Source organism: Urocampus carinirostris, chromosome 10 (assembly GCF_059441175.1).
Source record: "Urocampus carinirostris isolate Australia breed hairy pipefish chromosome 10, RoL_Ucar_1.0, whole genome shotgun sequence".
NCBI classification, from domain to species: Eukaryota; Metazoa; Chordata; class Actinopteri; order Syngnathiformes; family Syngnathidae; genus Urocampus; species Urocampus carinirostris.
Genome location: NC_142358.1, coordinates 19,602,266 through 19,627,308, shown reverse-complemented (window position 1 = coordinate 19,627,308; position 25,043 = coordinate 19,602,266). Strand labels below are relative to the sequence as shown.

General features: G+C 37.3%; 1 protein-coding gene across 3 annotated transcripts in view; it reads right to left on the bottom strand.

Moving 5' to 3' along the window:
* stard10 (StAR related lipid transfer domain containing 10) overlaps positions 1 to 23,420 on the bottom strand; it is a 29,146-nt gene extending 5,726 nt beyond the window's left edge. Inside the window, exons 1-5 of one of the 3 annotated variants that reach the window (XM_088345661.1) lie at positions 22,974 to 23,420; positions 22,681 to 22,845; positions 7,200 to 7,347; positions 6,996 to 7,099; positions 180 to 297 (exon numbers count right to left, since the gene is read on the bottom strand). In XM_088345661.1, the coding sequence (XP_088201787.1) occupies positions 180 to 297; positions 6,996 to 7,099; positions 7,200 to 7,347; positions 22,681 to 22,845; positions 22,974 to 23,003 (565 nt within the window). In that variant the 5' untranslated portion in view covers positions 23,004 to 23,420. The remainder of the gene's footprint in view (positions 1 to 179; positions 298 to 6,995; positions 7,100 to 7,199; positions 7,348 to 22,680; positions 22,846 to 22,973) is intronic. The other 2 variants (XM_088345662.1, XM_088345664.1) reach the window with 2 other exon arrangements.
* Positions 23,421 to 25,043: the final 1,623 nt, after the last annotated feature.

The window sequence follows — 25,043 nt, the reverse complement described above, 5'->3', positions numbered from 1 at the left end:
AAACTTAGTCAGAAAACATATTGTAATGAAATATACAATAAGTTTCATAATCATACCCCCAGAATCATAACTCAGATTGAATCATCAGGTTCCCATTGGTTTTAAGGTGCTTTTAGTGAGTGACTAGCAACCATTCAGGTGTAGCCTTCTGTTTTCTGCATGAGTATAGTAACATTTACCTCGTGGATCTAATTGTGCCATGTATGTGAGGACACATTGGTCAGGGCCCTGGCTCTGGACCATGTAGCCAGTCTGTATGGATACAGCACGAACCATGTCCTTCTTGGGTGGATATTTCTGTGGGATAAACACAATCAGAGAGAGACTTCTCAATTAAATTATTTGGCAAGTTGTTAACATTGATATAGTTGTCCGGCAATTGTGCTTGTATCTGAGAAAGAATCTTAAATTTAAATTTTTAAGATATTAATCCACAATACTGATATTTACAGGTATTACCAATTGATCACTTAAAAAAGATAGAAACCCATCCGTACCAATTGATATTTCATTTATTTAGGCAGTGTATAGGCGAGCTAATTAGAATGTCGAAGGCACCAAACAAGAAATTGTCTCTACACAAATCAAAAGCTTCATACCAATAGCACTGGGTATAAAAAGGTGAGTCCAGCCAGGTAAGTGCAGTAACAATGGCAGCTGCTCCTTGCTAAATATGAATTAATAAATGAATGGATACATGATGTCATCACTGTCACACAATACAGTACATAAGGTCCTACAACCTAGGTCAGGCATGTCAAACTAGGGGCCGGATCCAGACTTTGTTCTCAGGTGGGCCGTATAAGTAAAGAAAAAAATGTAAACTCCGAATATTTAGCTTTGTTTTTCAGCACTATGCTATCATTCGGCCTACATTTGTCGCCTACCCTAAAAAGTATAATCATGGATGATAAGGGATATTTTCTAAGCAGCACATTTATTCACCAACAATATAAAAATATGATTTTCATGTTTGGCGTTGAATGTGTTAACAATGTGTTAATTTGAACGGTTGAGTGAACTGACTTGCCACAAACATAACAAGCAAAAACAAACTCAAGTGGGATTTATGAAAATATGCTCCCCATAATATTCATGCTGCTTTAAAATAAATCAGATAGAAATACAAAATTCAAGTTTTAGCATAGAACAGGCAATAACATCAGATCAAACTACTAGTCTATGGCTTAGGATAATGTCTTGAACATGAAACTAAACTGTACATAGAGTAGTCTCTTTTACACCTTTACTGCACTCTAACAGCGGGAAGGAGCATTTGTTTTATATATTATACTGTATATTGATTTATATTAATTTAAAAAAATAATACCCTTGGACAAAAACAAGCTGTAGACTTGGTTTTCGACATACTCATTTATTCACGGCGGGCCACATCAAATCATCAGGCCATTTTTGTACAATTGACATGACTGACCTAGGTAAAATGAAAGACTTTCAGTCAATACCAAAACCTTAAATACTAAAATATTATCAATTGAGGGATACCGCCAACGTGAATATTATTATTTATTGTATTCAATTACGTTTGTCTAGTCTAGTTGAGTTAATTACTTAATCATTATTTATTAGAAGCAACATTAAAAAAACAGACTAAATAAAAATAAATAATAATTAAATAATTGTGTAGGAGGTAAAAAGCCACATATGTATTGGAAGTATCATTATTCTATGCATCAAACTGGTTTGGAAAGAAAGCACGGATGCATCTGAAACCACTGAGCATGAAGGATTAACCATTAGTGACCATTTGTAGCGTTCCTGGTTTGTTGGTGAGTTGTACTTTGCCAGTAGCCTGTTTATGTTAGCTTAGCATCAGAGAAGATGGAACTCAGCAAATCTTTAAGAGTTTTGCTCATTCAGTGTATGCAATGCATTGTTGCAAAATGTGTTTATCAGGCAATCAAACTTAAAAACTGAACAATTGTAAGTTGGCAAATCTGATATATTTCATGTATTCATTTTGTTGATTAATTTTGATGATCACAATAATATTTATCACACCATGATCACTAACTTTTCATTCTGCAAAAGCCCAACATTTTTTTGCATAGGCAATTACAAGAACATTTTTATTTCACTTACTGTAATAGTTATTAAACCTGTTAAGATTTTTAATCAACAGTATGGTGCATCTCTCCAGCATAGTGGACATCACAAAACACTTTGGTTTTTCTATGCAGGAATGCGGAAAGTGAGCTGGAAGTCAACACATCACGTGAGAGGTCTTATCCTTGTATAAACATTTCAGTAGAGAACAAGACTGGATGGCACAGTAAGCAAGATTTAACACAGGTGGAAACCCAAAAAGAGTTAAATGCTTGGATTTGTGGAGTTGCTGCCTACACGTCAAATGTGAAATTACAGAATGACACATCTTAAGACCCACATGTAATGTAATTTTCGAAAACACTCATACAACAATATCATTTGACTCTAAAAATGTATTTTAAGTTATTATCAGCCTTTCTTTTAACAAATTCTTGAACCTGAACAATGAGCAACTCAACATTGTTTAGAACGCACCAAAAAATTGCTCTAAAGTACTGTAAAAAGGAATACAACTAAGACGTGCAGTAAAAGTAAAAAGAACCAAATAAAAAGGTAGAATGTGTTTATAAATATTTATAAATATAGTTATTCTATATAGAAATTTGATAACACATTAAAAAAAATAAACAAAATGGATGAATTACTTTGTAAAAAGGCTATTTTTAAGATAATATGATGTCACTTGCATGGAAGTGTTTATTGTATTGTCACGAGCCCTGTTGATAGGAAACATAAATGTGAGATATATATATATATCACACATACTGGAGCCATATCACCCTAGTGGGAGGTGGCTAGAGTCAAGAACACATTCCTGACTCTTTCTGGGAGATTGATACAGAGGAGGGGATTCCCAGCCCCCTCGCTCAACCCAACTGATGTGTTGGGAGTCATTAGGTGACCAAACCCCCAATTCCAACCCCTAATGCCGAGCGCCAAGCAGGGAGGCGATGAGTACCAATGTTGTAAGTCTTGGGTATGACTCGGCCGAGGCTTGAACCAGCAACCTTCCTGTCTTGGGGCGGGCACCCTACTCCCAAGGCCACCGAGCTGGTTTTAAATGTGATAATAAAGGCTATAATTTTCTAACAATTGAAAAACAATGGTCTAATTCTAATTTTAACCTATATGTGTACAGCTAGTTTGCTAGTATGAAATAGCTGGTAAATATAGTAAAACTCGAGAAAACTAAAATAGGTTGCGAAGTATTTAACTTCTCTGTAAAACCCTGAGGATGCCATTCGTACGTTTGATTCCAATTTTAACAGTTGATAAGCCACCACTTCATGCACAAACTTCAACTGCTCAAAAGCCAGCTTTGCGATGTTCGCTCTACGTTTGACATCATCACAACATACCCTTTTCAACAGCTTTTTGGTTTCATTTTTCTTCTAGTGAAAATCAGAAATGCTCAATTTTGGCAATATTTGGACAAAATATTTTCTTTGGATCCCTATTTATAATATTTACATATATATGCAAAAACTCCAATGTTGGTCGTACTAACATGAACAGTATTGCTAGTAGTGATGCACCATAGTAACTGAGCAGATAGTTGCATGGATCAGTATTTGTAAGTGCTGTTTAAGGCTTTTAAAGTTATATCGTGTAATATTTGACCACCAGATGGCAGTGTATTGTTGAATTTGAATGAAAACCAGTGCTGAATGAGCACAGCATAGCAGCAAGATGCCAGACAAACATGGCGACGACCACTAGGTATAGATTCCGCTATGTAAAAGAAATACAAGTTTCTCTATGGATATTTATAAAAATGAACATTGGTATGACAGTCATGTATTATTCAAATCAATGCTTATGTTAGTGAATGACTTTTTGTACCACTAGGCGGCACTAGATATTACACACTGTCCCTTTAAACTTGGGTACAGTGAGTTTTGAAATCATTTGCAGACTGTTTAAGTTTTTTTCACTTCCTGTGTTTGTGAACACCTGTTTTACTACAATTACCAGCTTTCCTCACTGATTAAAAATTGACAGCTTTCTGCAAACAAGTATCTTTATCGCTACACTATCTGTTGCTTTTCTGTGAAAAAATGTAGTGTACATATGTTATTTTTTTTAATTTATTTGGTAAGTCATTGATGCCGTCATTTTGTTTTACCTGCGCCACCAGAACAGACTTCCACAGCCGTAATTGGCAAAATGTTTTGTTTTTACTCTATGTAGTTTCCTTTCTTTGCATCAACATTTGTACTCGGGGTGTCAAAATCATTTTAAATCGGGTGCCACACGATAGAACAAACACTCTCTCGCCGGACTAGTAGATTAGAGAGAAAGAAAAAAAGAGAATGAAATAAGAGAAAGAGAGAGAGATAAAAGTAGACAGGGTGGGACAAAGAAAGAGAAAGAGATAGAGAGAGTGAAAGAGAAAGATACAAAGTGAGAGAAAAGGGGAGAAGAGAGAGAGTGAGAGAGACAGAGAAAGAAAAATAGAAATTTAGCGTTTGTGAGAGGCACCTGGCTTTGGCAACATCAAGTGGATATATTTCAACCTGCAGCTTGTTTTTCTCTTGCGCTTCTCTGAGTGTTGTCTCGCGGGCCGGATTCAATCCCTTAGCAGGCTTGATACAGCCTGCGGGCCGCCTGTTTGACACCCCTAATTTATTTAATTTAATTATTATAGATAAATTGTAAAGCTATGACAATTTAACTTGATAGGAGTGAGCAGGTGTAGCATTATGTTTTGGAGTACTTGTCAGTAGTATGGTCCTCATAATTTGTTGATATCAAGGTCATTATCGTTAGTATTGCGAAGGTAAGTATTGACAAGTTTATTGATACAGTCTAACTCTAGTCTCTCCAAATTTCCTATCTGTAGAAATGTTTGTGGAAGATGTTCAATCCTTATCATAGCAGTAATTAAAAACAAGGTCATATAAAAATAATTTTATTTTGTGTATTTTAACGTTTTGTTTTCTTAAATATACAGTGCATTACAAGAAAATAAATACGTTTTCGGTGATCGGGATTGGTCTCTAGAGAGAGAATCTTTTTGGTTATTGGTTTTAGTAGAAAAAAACCACATTGAACCTCAGTTGCCGAGTGAAATTCTGCCTACACTGATTTTTCTGTAAATGGAAATCTCCTTCAAAATTATTCACAAAAATACAGATATCCCTCTATTTATCGCAGTTAATGGGGACAGGGACCACCCGTGAAAAAGTGGAAATCAACTAAGTAGTGTCTCACCTTCAAAAGAGCCCCAAAAGGGTTGAACTTACCTTGAGACTAGCAAAATAATATTTATAGATCTACAAGTAATAACACACAACACATAATTGCAGTTGAATGAATGGTTTCCTTCTCATTCAAAGAAAGAAAAACGAAATTGGAAGGCTTCTCCTTTCAGTGTAAGACAGCAATTTAGAGAGTGGCTGGCTAGTTGCACCCTAGCATCATCTGTCCTAGAATAGAGAAAGATCTCTGCAATGATGAAAATAAAACCACCCCGAATTAAGCAGTTTCCCACGAGTTGTTACTCCAGGTCATTCGTTTAATGGCTAATGGACCTGGCGTTGGCTGGATAAAGATTCCGCAGGCGATGGCTTTGAGGAGTTGTTAGCCTATCCATTGGTAATAGGCCAGAACGGCAGCACAGCTTTTGCCTTCTCCCAGACATCGCCTGATTTACTTCTGAAACCAGATAATAATCCCACGAAGCACCCACTGGTGATCACAATTTAATTGCTCTCTTCTGACTTTCCTTAGAGTCCGGTTTAATTTATGAATTTATTTCTAACGTAACGATCCGCTAAAAGCGGTCGCGGTGTTTCCTAGATTGTTTACGGAAGAAGCGCCCGCCCGCTGTTTGACTGATTACACCAGCCAATCAGAGTCACAAACACAGACACACACACCCAAAACAGGGCGCCCTCGGAGTGCTCTCTACAATGATATAATTAACAACAAAGATCAAATTCAATTAGTTTAAAAATCCACAAATGAGTGAACCAGCAATAACCATCCATCCATTATCTGCACCGCTTATCCTCAGTAAGGTCGCGGGGGTACTGGAGCCCATCCCAGCGATCTTCGAGCAGTGGGCAGGGGACACCCTGAACTGGTTGCCAGCCAGTCGCAGGGCACACAGGGACAGACAACTCGCTCGCCCATTCACACCTAGGGACAATTTGGACCGGCCAATTAACCTGACATGCATGTTTTTGGAATGTGGGAGGAAACCGGAGTTTCAAGTTTCACAAACACAAAATCACTGACATATTTGAGGGTGTCAAAAACCTAAAAATCTCTAACAAAATAGAGAAAATAATATGCAAACTCCAATTCAAAAACCAGTGGTGCCCAGGCAGTTAAGGGAACGAGAAACCTTTTACTGAACATTGAAAACAATGTTTGCTTTAGAAAACTAAAAGTTATTACGAAAAGTATATATAAAAAAACGACCTTGTCTAGTATAGAAAACATACAGGATTGTACACCCACGACAAACGCACTCAAATATTTCTGCTTCAGCTTCCTTACAGCATAATCAAGAATTGAAGCTTACTGAACCAGACCAACTTGATCCATTCAACTCATCCAATGTGCACTCATTTGTTATACTTAGGCACATTGGCATCTCAGTGAACAACAAGGGGCGGCAGTAGCCCAGGAGGTAGAGCGCTCGTCTTGGGATCAAGGGATCCCAGTTCGAATCCCGGCTCGTCTGCGTTACATGTCGAAGTGTCCTTGGGTAAGACACTGAACCCCTAATACCCCCAATAAGCAGGTTAGCGCCTTACATGGCTGCAAGGCCGCTATTGGGAAATGTGGAGCACATTGTAAAGCGCTTTGAGAAGTCATTGACTTGAAAAGCGCTATATAAAATGCAGATCATTTCATTTCATTTATAGAAACCAAACTGACCAAATATCAGCATGTGTCCTAGCGCAAGAACTTACTGCATGTTTGACAGAGTAGTTCATGATAATGTAGTCCTTCCCCATCGGCAACCAAGATCGCAGTGTGATGACGTCTCGATTTCTGAGCGGTTTCGGACACTTCCCTGTTTAAATTAAAGAAAAGAGCATTTATCAATCACAGGTTATGTGCACCAGCTTGGATTATACAACACATGCGTGCATCAACAAAAAAATGAACCATACATGAATAATACCCAACATCTGCATTGACGGTAAGTTTTCCAATATCAAATGTCTCGATGACATTTTTGTCCCATTTCTTCCTGTATTCAATGTCATGGAGGACATCATACATTGTCTCGGCTGACACCTCCTTATTGATCATGCGACACTGTATCATAAAGAGAAGAAAAGATGACTCACAAGTAGCCAATGAATTGAAAACCAGTACAGTACAAGAATAATCAGCAAAGCAATATGGTAGCTTTAAAAAATGCTTAATTGAAGTCAATTGAAATTTTCTTTATTGTCATTGATTACAACATAGTGAAAATTGTAACAAGATTAGACATGGCACTCAGGATAAACACGCAATAAAGACTGAAGAGAAAAATGAAAAAGGAATGTCAATATAAATAGGCAAAATATTTACAAGGTAGTACAGAGAAACTGGCCCGAATTGTATAAATAGCACCTTGAAAAATAGTGCATCGCAGCGATTCCCATTGAATTGTGTGAGACCCTGGTGAGTGTGGACAGTTTAGGCGTGGCTTGGGGGTTGCTTTCCCCAGGGGAAAATTTTGTACATTTTAAATTCATAGTAAACTATTAAATCATAAATACATTAGTCATGAAAAAAGACACACCACACAAAGCATGGTAAACAAGACAGGGGTTTAATGCAATTCAAATCTGCTCTTTAGACTAAAAACAACTATTGTTGTCCCGATGCCGATAATGTACTGTTTTAAGGTATCCTATAGGCAATTTAACTGACCAAATCATCCATATGAGTTTTAAAGTAAACTAAATGTAATACTTATATGGGTGATATGGTAAATTACAGTATTAAAAATCAGCAGTGCTTTTGTGATTGCTGCTAGTCCACAGGAGGTTATTCTAATGTCCAACTTATAAGCTCCAGTTAGGGCCTGTGTCCACAAGAATGTTTTCCTGCTCCGAGCAAATGTTTTAAAGTTTACCATGCTTTGTTGAAAATGCCAGCAGTGTGACGAGGCGCTGAGGTTTTCTGCACGGACCGCTCGGCACTGAACATTTTTTTCTGGTCGTCAACAGTTGAAAAATGTTCAACTTGGGGAAAATATGACACCTGTCGAGGTCACAGTTTACACAAACGTCTAATCACAGTGCAGGTGGGGAGGTACAAACACAGGGTGCACACTTAAGCACACTGTGAGGGGCTGACTCCATAAATACACTCCATGGCGTTTGTGATCTTCCATATAATGACAAATCTAAAAGTTTTGTATTTATATATTCTTAAAAATATTATATTATTCAATATTCAATGCAAAATGTAAATTGTCTGCATTTATATAGCACTCACAAACCGATAGCAGCGTCAGCCATGCAAGGCAACTACCTGTTTATCGGGGGCATGAAGGATTCAGTGTCTTGCCCAAGGACACTTGGACATATAACACAGAAGAACCGGGAAACAAACCTGCGACCTAGTAATCCCAAAACGAGCACTTTACCTCCTGAGCTACTGCCGCAATTTACAGCTGAGACGGGGTCTGTTTGTGTGACACCTCGACTATAAGATGGTGTCTAAAATACTGGACCAAATAACTGCATATATGAAACATTTTGGCGTTGCATGTGTGATAACAAGACTTGGCCTCTTTGGTGGGGCCAATTTAACCCTGGTGCCAAGACCTATGTATGGGAAACACTGCACTGTGAAAATAATGGATTAAAAGTAGTGCAATAACAGTTAGAAGTAACAAAATCCCCAAATAAGTCAATAATACGGTATGAGTACCCATTTTTAATGCAACAGGCAAGATAAAACTTTTAATTTACTGTATAGTCTGTGTTCATTGTTCACATCTTGAAAAAAGTACTGAAGTAGGCTTTCCGTACGTTGAAAGACTGGCATACAACAAAAAAACATGTTGCTTTAAGGGATGTAGGCAAGTAATTTGACTGCCTTTTATGAACACTCAGTCTTCATGAGATATTACATAATTTCGTACAAATTTTATACTGGTTGTAGGCACTGCTATGAATATTTTCAACCTGTTAAGTGTGTGTGGCCATTGCCAAAAACCATTGTGGACCTTTAAGTTACCTGTCCAAATTAGAAAAGATGACATAGAGAGAAACAAACGGAGTCTGGGGATGTTACCACAGTTACAATATCCAGGGGGAGTTATTGTGACTAAAAAGCAGAACAAAATCAAAGACAAAGATAGATATGAGGGACAGAAAGCATGAAAGTGGTACAAATTGAAGAACAGGTGGTAATTGGAACACTAGTGAGAGATTGAAAAAGAAAACGACTGATAGTACTTTTTTGTTCGTAGCTGCTTTGTTACTAATGAGCCCATAGGGCTGCTCTTTTTCTCCCTGGGGGATTACTGTAATAAGCAGGAATATGAGCTCGCTTTTATGGCAGAATTAAAATGTTCATTTGCGATAAGCTGCTGACACACATTGAGCAATCCATTTTGTAGAAAACAAAAGATTGTAGTGACTTGTGATACAATGTGATACAAAAGCGCTGACCATGGGGAGTACAAGTGAGGTACAATAAACGTTTGAAAACTAGTGACTTTGTCTGGATATTAAGAAACTTTAAAATCAAATAACAAAAACCCATTGGTGAAAGTTGAGCACCATGTTTACTTTTTCAATGGTACCGGTATGATCTGAGTCATTTCCCCAAGGGTTTCAGTTAGAAATGGTGGTGTGTTTCAGTGGTGGGCCATCAGGGCCTTCACTGCTAGCCTTAGAAATATCCAAATCACGTGATATTTATTATATTTTGTCCATGAATACATCAATTAAAAAACTCAAAATTAATTGTTGGCCTCATTTCATTGCTTGCTTGGTTGTGCTGCTTTCAGATGTGTGCTTTCATAACCAAGCATTTAACTCATTCAATGCCTTAACGTCTAAATACATTTTCAGAAGCAGATTCCCTGGGTGCCAAAACCTAAAAATATGTTTTTGTAGTTTTATGGTAAAAAAAAAACTTTCTAAAGGTGGCGGCATGACACCCGAGTGGTTAGCGCGTCCATGCCAGTTCTGAGGTCATGGGATCAAATCCAGCTACCAGCCTTCCTGTGCGAAGTTTGCATATTCTCCCCGTGCTTGCGTGGGCTTCCTCTGGCCACTCCGGTTTCTTCCCACATTCTAAAATCATGCAGGGCAGGTTAATATGCAACTCCAAAGTGTTCCTAGGTGTGGATAAGCGAGTGAGTTGTCCGTCTCTGTGTGCCCTGCGAAGAATAGCTGGGAAGGGCCCCAGCACCTCACTGCCTAATTTTGCTTGCTGAATCGAGTGTAAGACAGCTTGTAGGCTGCCCATATGGCAAGTACGCGCAGTGAAGCAGTGTGGTGAGAAAAGCGAAGCTATAAGTACAGACAGTTAAAACTTTAAACCTTTAGAATTTTGTAAAAGAATGACTAAGTTCCTTCATCATCATCGGCAGAGAGAGATGGCATATCATGCACACCCGCAATCGTCATGGTGAGCCAAATCATGTGATCACCTGAAACATCGGCCGCTAAAAAGTTCTTGCAAAGTTCATGCATTGTTCTTGCAATAAAAATGTTATTTTGAGAGCAAAGTGCCCTTGTATTTATGGATAGCATTGTTTGGATATTTAAGGTATCACAAAAAAAGCAGAGAAGTAAAAGTACTGCTTGAAATGCAAACTTTCACAAAAAGCATCTTTTTCCAGAGGTTTTCTTGAAAACAACTATTTTCAAGAAACTGTTGTTTACTAAACAAAGGTTGTAGCTGAAATATACTTTTTTCGAATGAAAGATGATGGTTCAAGCTTTCTTTTGGAATGTCCTATGATTAAATGGCTACAGAACTAAGTTTTCGATAGGCCTTCAAAAATGAGTCAAAACGGCAAAAATTGGTTAGCACCCACAGTTCCCATTTGAGGGAAACGTCTGGCACTGAATGAGTTAAGGAATCACATATCAGTCATTACTTGTGGCCAGGGTCCTTAAATCTACCCAAATCTACAGTCAGGACTGGGGCTCTTGTTTTTACCAGGTATTCCTTTTTTTCTGTAATATTTCTTCTGATTACCACAATTTCTTTAAAACACTCCATAATTCATCCCAGTAGTCTTGTATTTTTGAAGACAGCCAAAAATATATGCATGTGGTCAACGTCTTCCTCTCTACATGCTCTCCAGGATGGTTGTCGAACGTCCAAAAAAAAAACCTCACCTAATTTGCGGGGCAATAAGAGATCTGACTAGGTACTTCCAGTTTAATTCCCTCAAAATCCGGGAGCAAGTGGATGTGCATTGTGTTTTACAATTATTCTACCACTTACTTACTTTTATCAGGCCTGTTTGGAGTAGAACAAACCTTGAAAAGATTAAAAAAAGAAGAGTTTATTCGAGTGCATCCAAGAAATGCACGCAAATCATGTGTGACTCTGCCCCCAACCCCCGGCTCAAAGTCATGATTGCAGCCTTAAGTCTTCAAATACCGCACCCCACCTTTAATAATGTTTCATACATAAGATGGAATGCCTTATAGTACAAAACAATAAATTGATCAAATTAATTTGAGGAAACTATAGTTTGTGGTCAATGACAACTATTCTACTTTAAGAGAAACAGGGAGAAGCCCAGGTCATCCTAGAGTGGCTCAGAGAGAATCACGTCATAGGTTCTTTTTAAGACACAGAGCTCAGAAAATCTGGAACTACCTGGTAAAGATGTACAAAATGGGTGGAGAAAAGGGATTGGGCTTCTTTGCTTAGGTTTTTTCCACAGCGACTCAACCGGGGAAAGACAACAAATGGAAGGATTTAAAGTCAACAAAATACTCTTTAACGCCATCCCCAAATATAGTTGGTCTGTTAAGCCTGTTTAGTCAGTTTTTGTGAGGTAGGGTGAGGTCTTAGCTGTTAAAGAGCACTTAATATGCTGATTTCTTAGTCAACTCAATTCCGAATACCACAACCTCTGGAACATTAAAATTTTACAGGTGTCACTGAAAAATAGCTGTAAAATTGTAAATCGTTAACCTCATGTGAAAATGGCACTTACTTTTTGATATTGGAATAATATATTATTACTAATGCCATAATTTAAACGCGGGCGAGCTTTCACTACTTACGTACTCAGTATGCAATAACAGCCATTATAGCATACAATATCATTTTTAAATCCAGTATTTTTTGTCAAGGTTTCCTATAAATTCTCCAGATGTTGGAAATGCCCTGCATTAGAACTCTGTAAACAGTAAGGCGACTATTGCACGAAAAAATATTTTATTTAATTTTTCGCTAATTAGCCATTGTTTTGACAAACTCATTATGTAGTATCAATACTAATTCATTGATGATTTCAAAGAATAAGACGTGCAAGTATTGTTTTTAAAATGTATCAGTGTTAAGTCTTTCGCTGGAAAACCGAATGTTGTCATTAGTGCCATTTTTGCATGAGGTTAACAATAATACAATTGCACTTTATTTATATGCACAGGTGATCATTTGTATTTAGCCACTCTGTATTCCGTTGCATTTCTTGTTTTTTTAGATAAACTTACCTCACAGATGAAACAATTGAAAAATAGGGATATAACTAGGATTAGGCGATCAGAAAAAATATCATATCAGGTATTTTTAGAGATGATCTGATGAGTTTATCTTGATTCTATTCAAACATATTTTGGAGTTTACTAATTTGCATATATTTGAGAATTTTCCTGCCATGTAGAAAAACGAGCAAAAAAACTCAGACATATCAAGCCCACTATCTTGATTTTATCGTGATTCTATTTAAAACATTTTTTATTTTACTAATTTAAATATTTCTAAAAATGTATTTGCGTGCCATATGAATCTAAAAGGGGAAAAACAGGCATATTAGGCCAACAATGCCCTTTAAACACGTTCAAATGGAATAGTACAAATGTGCAAGTTTGCATGAAATGTGTATTGAGTTTTGCAATTAATTCCAAATCCGATGAAAGCACTTTTTTGGGGGGCTTTAATCTACCGAGAGGGATCGTTTTGTCTGCTTACTTCTCCAGATATCACAGGTCACAACTGATAATGATTATAATGATGATGACAATGATAATTTTAATAATAGTACTTACAATTTGACATCTGGAATTGTACAGTTCAATGCAAGATATTTGTAACAAAACACTACATTATTTTTATTACAATTTAGGTTGTTTAAGGATGTAATTGTCCCATCTTTCCTACCAAGGAATGAGTGAAAGTTCTACAAATTAAAGGAACCCAGACTGTAGACAGAAACATGGATGTTAGCATTTGCAATCGAACTGAAAACATGGAGCTTTAGAGAATGTTCCCACTGAGCTGAAAGAGATTTCCTAATCAGAGTGGATAAAAACAGCCTGGCAAGTACACAAGCGTAATTCGTTTACGTTTTAATTCATTCAGCTCATCAGATGATGCACGGAGATGGCAACATCAAGACAGATTCACCAAAGAATGTACAATGTTTTGGGGATTTGTAAGTCACACTTCAACATCTGCTTACTCACAAAAAGTGTTAGGCACATTACTTTAAAAATGAGTTGTTGTTGACTTAATCCCAAATTGCAAATTATTATGTAATATTATGACGGAATTACTTCAAAAAAAGGGGGGGAAGCCAAAAATAGAAGAAAAAAAAACAGAAGGAAAGGTACAAAATCAAAGGGAAAAGAGAGATAAAAGAAGAGGAAAAATAATACATTTTATATGAACACCAAAACTGAATCTTCATACATGCACGAAAAAGGATAAAATATAAACCAATTTGAACCTTTTTTATGCTTAACAAATTTAAAGTCAACAACAAAGAATCTCCAAAAATGCATATTGACCAATCACAAGAGAAAAAAGGCGTCTCAGAGGTAACCAGCTGTTTATAAGTGGAGAACTGGCTCCCTTCATTTACTTCCAAGAGTCGGAGACTGTTTTCCCACGGACAACACAAGTCAGTTGCCGTCAAAACTCAGCCCTCTTTCGCCTTTTTTTTCTGTGTTTTCGTATACTATAATCATATTCCCTCTCTAACTATATGGTAGTTGTTATTTTGAATGGTGACATGATCCGAAAAGACATGACGTAAACCAGTGTTTTTGAGCCAGGGCACATTTTTTTACATTTGAAAAATTTTGCGACACACCACTTACCAAAAATGTTGTAAAATGACACCGAACAGTATGTTTAATTACAACATAATTTATAATACCCCCTGTTTTTACAGCACAGACACTTGACAATGATATGATATTTACAGAAAATGATTCATAAATGTTTTGTAAAATTTTAAACTTCTAAAAGTTACATTGGATAATTTCTCACGGCACACCTGACGATATCTCACGGCACACTAGTGTGCTGCGGCACAGTGGTTGAAAAATCCCTGACGTAAACAACTCAGAGGATAGCAGATAACCGCATCGCTGAAAATAGCGTCAGGTGTGTCAAGGGGGACACGCCGCTATTGGCATTCTGCAGCTAAAGTAACTTTATCAGCGTTGTAAAAGCGGAAAAACTAATTAGTTAGATTACCCAGTTACTAAAAAAAAAAGAATTACGCCCTTAAGTAACGGCGTTATTCCTAAAACTGCTCACGAGTCCTGCAACTTTTTACTATTCTTATATCTCTTGTAAGGATCTGGAATCTATACAAACTACTGAAGTGCATTCTGGGGCGGCAGGTGAAGCTAATGGTTTTATACTTTTAGCATATATTAAATGTTTATATTTATTAGGTTTTACATGTTTTTCATATTATCTTATAATATATGGACTTCTCAAAATTGCTGGATTTTCACATTTACCATTAAAATACTTATGGGGCAAGCGCTCGCTGAGCTTGAGTATGGCTACACATCACCGGGCCAAGATCACTGGTGTCATTATCACCCCCTGACATGAGGCAAGAGAGCTGCATGCCACTATATGCAAATATTTGATGATGCTCAGAACAATAATATGTAAGGACACATTCAATAGATAATTTTTTTGTACTAAAAAAAACATTGTATTATACACTCTGGCTAAACTGATTGAAGTGTATGCCTATAGTTAAAGTGTTGGAATACATGGGCTCACTACCTATGTAGAGCAGGGGTCAGGAACCTGTGGCTTGCAAGCCATATAGGCCTCTTTTTAAAGTACATGGCTCAGAGATAAAATCTGGGTATTTCTTCAGTAAATTTATGAATCTGAAAAGCACAGAGTTAAATTAATTTATTGCATTTCTGACATGGCACTAGCATATAAAATGCTTCGGTCTGGTATATAGAGGGCATAGTTCTCACTACAGTTTACAGTCAAGGTGTCATAACAACGGACCCAGTTTGGCTTATCCTTAATAGGGAAGTTAATTCATTAAATGTTCAGTGTTTGGACACTTAATGATAAAAACCCACAAAACAAATGTAATTAGCCAGAAACGCCAGCCAACCACACAGAACAATTTGAACAGTGCAGACAGTCCGTTTCTGTCTGCCCAGCGCACCAGAGGTAAATACGTCAGTATCCTCGTTTGCAGTATTTTTTTATATTTACACAATCTCAATTAATTGCGAGACAAGTTTAAAGTGGTATATTTGTTGATATGGGACACAGGCTCTAGCATACACATTTTCTACATTTAATCAAATCATCTAACGTCAGAAAAGTGAAATAAATTGATGGATATGTTATGATATTTTACATGATCCTTAATAATTCTAAAAGCGTGTAACATTATTCTTGGACTGAACATCATCACATATCCATGCACAGATGTGGAGTTACATATTTCTCAATCTCATGGCTAGAGGAGATAGAAAGACCAGGGTTTCTGATTAAGCCTGCCTTGTAGCCAACCAATAAAATTGGTGATAGTATTAGCAAACTAACAGCCATTCAGTAATGATTTTTTCATGTCTTTGACTTCATCTTGAAATGGAGGATTGCATATTAACTGGCTGGGGTCCTGACACTGCCCAACAAGTCCCTTTCACAGGCTACAAATCAGTCATGTTTTAAAAACCTCCACTATCATCCCCATCCCCAATAATTCCTCAGTGGTCAGCCTCAATGACTAAAGCCTGTCGTACTTACGTCTGTGGTCACAAAGTGCTTTGAGAGGCTACTGTTCCAGGACATCAAATACTCCCTACACCTCACCTTGCGCTGTCATTTGTTTGCCTGAAGGGCAAACCACTACACTGATGATGCCATAAACACCTCCCTTCATACTGTGCTGAGCAACCTGGAACATTTGGGAGCTATGCAAGGATGCTCTTCCTGAAATTCAGCTTGGCGTTCAACATCATCATCCTGGATTTACTGGTGGAGAACTCTTACACCTTAAGGCTCTCCACCTGCATCCGACGCTGGATTATATACATTCTTTGTAACCGGCAACAGTCCGTGAAACTCGGCCAGCACATTTTTTCCACCCTAACTTCGAGCACCTGCTCTCCTGAAGCATATGTGTTGCTGTTCACCCTCTACAACTTGGACTGTTCACCAACCCCTCTGGCAAACACAATTCTCTGATGGTGATAAGGCAGCATTCAGAAAGGAGTTGGAAATAATGAAAACGTGGTGTTCAAAAAATATACTTATACTGAACACCACAAAATACAAGGATGTCAAAATTGATTTCAGGAGGAAAACCAAGGACCCAATTACACTCATCAGCAATGGGTATAGAGAGTAAATGTCTTCAAAATCCTGAGTGTGCACATTTCCAATGACTTCTCTAAAATGCGGTGGATGGGAAGTCCCAGAAAACACTCCACTTTCTGAGAGTGCTCAGGAAAAACAACATGGTGTCCTTGAACAGATCCACAGTGGAGAGCATAATTGCATACGGCATCAAGGTGTGGCATATTGGGAGCACAGCTCTGATAAAGGACTGACAGGCTAAGGAACCTTTTTTCTGCCTAGGACCATTACCACGCTAAACAAGAACACCAGACTGTGAAAAATATGTATTTTCCAATGAAAAGAAAAATGTATACTGTATTCATATTATAGTTCACTATTCTTATTTTGGAAATATATTGCTGTTTATGTTATTGCGCTATTTTTAACTACACTATTGTTCTGATTCACTTTGAGAAGTCTCCAAACCTTACCTTGTTAATATTCGTCCATGTATCCTAAAAGTCTTCTATTCCAACATGTTTGTCCTGGAGTTCCATGTCTAATCTTGTTGTAACCAAAGATAATTCTGATTCTACTTAAATTTCCCTACGGGGATGAATAAAGTATCCATCTATCTATATTTTATTTCAAAATGAGCGGCGCACGAACTTAAATTATGAGTTAAGGTAAGACTAAAACTTTCTTAAAGACTTTTGAAGGTAGAAAACTCGTCTTCAGACAGAGGTCGCAGGATCATTTCCCGGCTCCTCGTCCATCCGTGTGCGATTTGGTAAGTGTGAAGACCTTCCAAAGCGCCTAACAATGTGATTCAGTGACTTGAAAAGCGCTATATAAATGCAGACCATTTAGTATTTAACATTTTCTGTATTTTAAAGTTTGTGTATTGTTACAGAAGCCTATGCTGTGTCAATCCTTTTCTGCTCTTGCGATCAAATACTGAGTAGCATGTAGGTTCAATAACATCATTTGTATAGTTGACTGTGCCTCACCAGACATTAAACTCACCCCAAACGGAAGTCACGACAACATTGTATGATACGATTAAGCAATATTTTGTGAGGATTATGTGTATTTGGTTACAGCGGATACAGTGGCCATGTCAAATGTTAATTTCTGTAACCACCAGGTCTACATTCACACACCTGTAAATGAAAGAAGCATCATCCATGTAGGCATATTTGCACTTTAGGCTTCTAACACCGTAGTTTTCTGAGCGTGTCCGGTATGAAACCATGAATAAATAGGACCTTATAGTGTGCACACATTTGCAATTGGTTTTGGTAAACATGACACCATACACCTCCCCTAGAGAAGCATGAGTATATACCTCGGTATAAAAATCACAAAGAACTCTAAATTTGCCCATTGAAAAATGATCTACATTAGTTTTTGGGGATGGGCTAGTACCATTACCAGGTATCATATCCAGTAGGCAACTACTTTTTCAAACTACTTTTTTTTTTAAAGAACCAGCTTACCCCTAATGGCCGTTTGTAAGATCATGAACGTGAAAGGCACATTTGTCTCAAAGAAGCTCATTTAAATTATTATTTTAAATGAATAATGTTGTATTTTTAATATGAAAATGTTTATTTGATGAAACTTTTTTACAAATAAGTCATTTAAAAAATCTATTAATTTAAAAAAATTCAAATTCTGGATATTTACGTCTTATTTACATAATCTGTCACTGACTGAAAGGTTGTGACTACTCAAGAGCTAAGTCCTTGTATTGGTTTTCGCATATAGAAGTGGTTGAGCATTCAAAGGAGTATTACACTTAAAAGTAACTTTGAGAAAGACCTGACACTTTAACACGTGTTTTTACGCTATGTCCTTTAGCATCGATCAATGACATCTGTGCCGACAATGTAAGGCGTTTTCAAGAAAATATCAAATGACTGTAATGATGCTAGCCATTGGCTAATAAGGATTCTAAGCAATCCTGATTGCTGCTTATATTGCAGACTCTAGGACAAGGCTGGGAAAAGCCGGCTGTTGCTGCTTTCGACAACAAAGATAACAACCTTGAGCACTGAACACACAGATGCACTGTGCGTCATGCACAAGCACACACTCTGTTCAACTAAGTAAGCAACCGATGGCTTACTCACACACCCCAGACCCGGATATGACCACAAGAAAGGCAAGGCAAAGCTTAATTCAATCAAACTTAAGTGATAGAACATTTTCATCAGTCAAATGAAACTATACCTAAATAGTTAGCAAAGTGATTTTTGCAAAACACATAATATATTTTATGATTAACCGGAAATCAGTATTCCCATTTTCACAACATTTTAAAAATGAAGTAGCAAACAAACGTAAAAGCTAAAAGTTTTTGTTTTGTTTTGCAATACTTGAAAGGAAAAATATACAGAAAGTAATCAACAATGCTCTCTAAACAGTCTGGGTTACATTGGCGACTTGTGATACCACAGCAGAGCCATCAACATTGTAAAAGACTCCTCTTAGCCCGGCCACCACCTCTTTTTTATTTTGCCATCTGGTAGGCGCTATGGGTACCTTAAAGCAAGGATTAAGAAGCTCAGAGAGAGTTTCTCCCCCGGGGCCATCACCAAACTAAACAAGCATGCAAAACTTGGATAATACATAACTTGCAACTTTTTTGGTATTTTTGTTGTTGCTGCTAAATATTATTGCACTACCATCACAATGCACTATTCTTTCATGCACTATTATTATCGGCCAGTTTCTTAACACTACATTGTAATTATTTTTGCCTCTTTATCCTGACAGTCTTTTCTCTTTAAAGTCTTTATTACATATTTTCCTGGAGTGCCATGTCTAATTTTGTTGCATACAATGTTTCACAACGTTGATATCTGTGACAATAAAAATCAATTCAATATAGTTTGTAAGCAATGTCTAAAGTCAGGAATTATGGCAGAGTTTTAACACAGAACCCTTCAAAAAATAAAAACATGAGTTACACTTTAAAACAAAGGTGTCAGATGTGACGTTTGAATTCCTCGACTAATTTGAACAAAGCCTCCACATTTACTCCCATGACAAACAACAGTTGGGATAAAACAGTCTTTCACTTGATCATTTATTAGATGTTTGTTTACTTTTAAATACTGCGGCCAGCCTGTCACGTCATATGCTCAATGTTATATGATTTATTTAATGTAAGGTGTACTCGCGGAAAAACTTTCCATATAGGTTAATACATCGTTACGGAATAGATTATTAATGCATTCATTCCATCATCATATTTTTTTTCTCAGAGAAGAAAAACAGCATGTGTGAGGTACTTTGAAAGTTTAGATCATCAAAAAGCTGGGTTTTTTTAAATGTAAAAGTATTTCGTGTCCAAGTACTACAAAAAATAATGCGTAATGCAGAAAATTAGTTAGTATTTCGTTTAAGTACATTTTAATATTGGCATTAAAACCTTTTAATTAAACTTCCAATTAAATGCACACCGATTAACACTGTGATAGCCTGGAACGGGCAGTTTTACATTTTATAAGCGTATGGTTTGTCATGAATACATTTTATAGTATTAGTAGGATACGGGTAGTAGTTTTTAAAGCCCCAGTGTGTCATATTTGACCACTCGATGGCACTGTTGTCTGGTGCGAGCGAGGGGCCAGTCCCTAGCGGACAAACGTGGCGGGGACCTAAGCGAGGATTCCAATGTGTAAAAAAAAAAAAAAAAAAATACAAATTTCTTGACCTATGATTTTTTTTTTTTTTTTTTTTTTTTAATAAAAATTAAATTGGTACGAGAGTTAATGTATTCTTTCCTAGTATTCAAATCAATGTTCGTTTTTTTTACTGAATTAAAAGTTTTTTGTACCACTAGGAAGAACTAAATATAACACTATCCCGTTAAAAAGGTGGCTTTTTAAAAAAAATATTTTCGGCCCTCACTAACTGTGCAAAATGAAAGAAGTGAATTGTTAAGGTTAAGCAAGATAAGCTTGGGTTTTTTCCATTAGCTCTTGTTATTTATTTGTTTCCCCATTTCAAAGATCTCCTTATCTTTTTGTGTCTTTATTTGACGACCAACCTTGTCCCCGAAATGAAAGGAAAAATAAATTACCAACATCATGTTACAAAATGTCACATGTGCAAAAGTGGTCCGTGGTCCTTGAAAATAGTGAAAACCAGAAACGATCCATTTTTCATTCGAATGTAAAGACAAATGGGAGATTCCTTATTTTGCAGGGGTGTCAGATACTTATTTTTGGTTCCAATATGATGCTGATGTTCCAGAAATGCTGTCAAATACTGATTTTATCCAATATCAGCCGAAATTATTAAATATGATTAAATGTGGCCAATTTTGGTTTAAGTCGGTTGATTTTTGGCCCTATAAACCTCAATTCTAGCCCTGCTGCTATCAAATTTTGCTTATCCAAAGGGATACAGTGTAATATTTAACTACTAGATGTCACTGTATTGTGTACCTGTATCTAACCGAAAACGAAAGTTAGAAAGCAAGAGGAAAGACTAACAACTACAGATAATCAAAATGACCAAATCGCAACATTATTCTTGTTATTTTTTTTGTCCATCCTTTCACAAGGTTTTTGTTTTTTCAGGGCACCCTTGGCAGCAACATGGCAGGTAAATCCCTCTCGGTGAGCCTCATGTTATTATGTAAAATAAACCCAAATTTCTTGACCAACGAGTATCTAAAAAAACATGTTACATGATAGTCCATGGGTTTTGATTATTATTCACATCAATATGTTTTTTTATTAAATACGTTTTTACCAATTGGATTGGATTACATAATTTTCTTTCAAGTTACAAGAAGCTGCTACAGATAGTTTTCGTGTGATCATGTTTATACCCGTATAGACAGTCAGCCATACTGTTTTTTTTCTTCTGCTTCAGGGGGAGAGAAGTAAGGGAGCAGACCATGAACATAGTTATCGAGGCTAAGTAGAGCAGACCTAAGAGAGTGAGTCTGTTCCAAACATTTCGTAAACACAAGGTTATTGTAGAAAAACAGGGAAAATTGGTAGAACTCCTTATTGACTGTATTTTGGGGAAACAGTTAACTTAAAGTAAATTGCCAGGCCGGACATGCGTTTTTTCTGCCAAGTGCCAGCAAAAACATGACAGCACTTGTCTCTTTCTGAATATTACTACCATCTATTTCTACTTTTCTTTGGTTCTCCTGATATAAGTCAAAAACAGAAAGGCTTATTTACATATTGTAATTATACAGCTTTAAACTCCCTTGAACTACCTTTTAATTTTGTACTGAACTTTTTACTGAACAGGCAAACCATCTGCCTTGTAGTATGCGAAAACACAGACTGGGCCCTTTCTCTCCAACTTTTTCAAGGAAAACCCAATTACGCCATACCTCCCCCATACCCTAGCTCAGACTGCCCCCAGGAAAATTGAGTTTGAGACCGCTGATATAACATACAGGTGTACTAATCTATGTATAGGCAGGTACAAAACCAGCATGGCCGCCACTACTCAGGTTGCCCAGATGCAGATCGCTTGGTTAGGAACTATTGATAAAGGGGAGAAGGAGCAGAGTCTGGAACTGACTGCTTTTATATGAGCAATATGTGAGGCAATATTTTGGAGATTTTTGTTTTAATTATTAAATCGGACACTAGTAATTTTTGTTAGTGTTGTTTTTTTTATTTTATTTTATTTATTTATTTTTTGGGGGGGGGATTTGCGTTTTTATATTTTAGATCACAACATCCGAAGCACAATAGTTAGGAGTCATACATAAGACAATGAGGTTGAAGATATTATTGATATGTAGCTCAAATTGAAAAAAAAAAATGAGGAAAAAGTGTCACAACATGTTTGGTATAGTTTGAAGTGATTCTACTGTTTGGGTTTCCTTGTACTGACCTTAATTTTGTGGACAGACTTTCCCTCTTCGAGTACCTGGCTCCACACAGCAATGCCCCCCTTGTTGTATGTTACACTCCAACCTTCGTCACTTAGGCACTCCGATTTGAAGCTGGCAAACGCCCGGTCATCCGGGATGGTAACATTCTGTTCAGACATGTCTCTCTGTCCAGGGGAAACAAAGATTTTCGGACGCGAACAGGGAGCTTTGAGAAAGACAGACTGTATTTGAGGAGTGTCTCTCCTCTTGTGCTCAAACAAGTTAACGGCTTAATTCAATTTAGCGACAAAACCTGCAGCGCGGTCTTGTGATGTGTGCGCATGCTCACTGTGGGAGGTACGATCAGATGAACAAGTCAAATAGAGGTGTGGACGTCGCCGTTGCGGTTTTAGCGGCAGGTGAAAAAAAGCTTTGCGTCGATAAAAAACACCCAAAACGGTTCAGTCGAGTTCTTTTCCGTGTAAGTTTATTATCTTCGCTGAAAGCAGACGCTCTGGGGAATAACCATATGTTAACGTTTCCGCTTGACACTCACCCACGTACCCTGCGTCTCTGCGTGACTATCTGTGTTTTTTTTTTTGTTAATTTATATTTTCACTTCCGTCGCTCTTCAATGGTCCGGCGCTACTTTGGAGCAGTTCCCCATCCCTGCAGTCGGTCCTTGAAAAGAGGATGCGGCGTGAAACGAAAGGAATGGGAGGGTGACAGCAGCTCGCCTTGATCGACGTCACACAGGCGACGTAAAAACGACTTCAATGGGAACGCCCCCCCCAAATGATGCATTTGGAGCGCCTCGTAGAGCTCGCAGCTCTCCCTGAGGGATTCCGCCCATGAGCTCACCCAATGACGTTGCACAGAAGCACGTCTAATGAGACGTTTTCTGTCACTGATCGCCTTTTTGATGTTTGCTCGTCGATAAAAAATAAACCGTAGAATATCTGTAAAATTGACTTTATGTGCAGGAGAAATCAATGTATGTCACACTTTCACTTTACCTCCAGAAACCTTGTTAGCATATGATATGGTGAAATTGTGAATGTATTTAATTGCTGTTAAAAGTGTTGATAAAAATTGTTCAAACTTCATATTGTTAGAATATGATATAATTAAATTGTGAATGTGTTTAATTGCTGTTAAAAGTGTCAATAAAATTGTTCAAACCAAAAAAATCTCTCTTAGAATTAAGTCAAGTCATGTTTATTTGTGTAGCCTTGAATGAAAAAAGTCTCAAAGGGCTGTACAGACAATACATCATCAACATGATATATTGGTGATAACAGCATGTATAAATGTTTTAAGCCCAAAATTTAAACACTTCCGCTGAGGTTGTAGATCGAATCTCAGAGGGAAGAACATTCCAGCGGGGCCCGAAAGGAGAACGCTCTCCAACCTGCGGATTTCCTCTTGGCTCTTGGGATCACTAGTTGACCAGGATTTTCTGAGCGAAGGCTCTGAGCAGGAGCATAGGGGGAAATTAAATCTGAAAGATGTCATTAAAATCAGGGGTGTTTATAGGTTCAGCGCTTTGGGGGTGTTGTACACCTACATAGAGTGTGTGGCTGTTTTTTTTTTTCATTTTTTTTTTCATTTGACTTACAGTTATTTAGGATCATTCAACACTGTGTAGGAGTGTCACTTCCCATTTGTGAACATCACATTACACTAAGCAGAAACATTATTACTACACTGTGCCCAGTCTTTACTTATTTATTTCAAATAGAGGACACACATACAGAAGAAGAATCATGGAACTTATTGGACAATGATGCATTTTTTTCAACACTTTATAATTCCACCCTACACTATACGGATTAATAAGGTGTGTCCCCTGACCTTGAGAGTTGAAAACCTGTCAATAACTTTTTGGTTTTGCTCTCGTTCAAGCACATCTTTTAAAATTACCATCTCAGCCTGATGTTGAAGTCTGTTTTGACCAAAGGTCCTTTGAAGGCACGTATAACATACTTCCACCATATTACAACTCCACAGACTCTGCCATTTTCATATTAATCGTGCATCTAAAGCCATTCATTTGAGCCAGCTAGATGTGTGCATTATTTCTTATCGGCAATTTTTCTTTCCCGGATGTTTTTTTTCTTTGTTGGTGCCGCAAAGCACTGTGGATTTGTAGTACAGAGACCTAACAATGGCTAACTCACTAAACAAGCTTAATGAGTGTTTATCAGTGTCTCCAGGACATCTAATTTGAAATTTCTGTCCCCCCACAGTTGTACTGTAATCATAAATATACAGTGTGAGTCCATGCGCACTGAGTACATACACATTGGATATTTTTACATGCAAGGAACAGTCCAACTGAGATCAAAATTGAGAATTTGTACACAAATCTGAATGTATACAT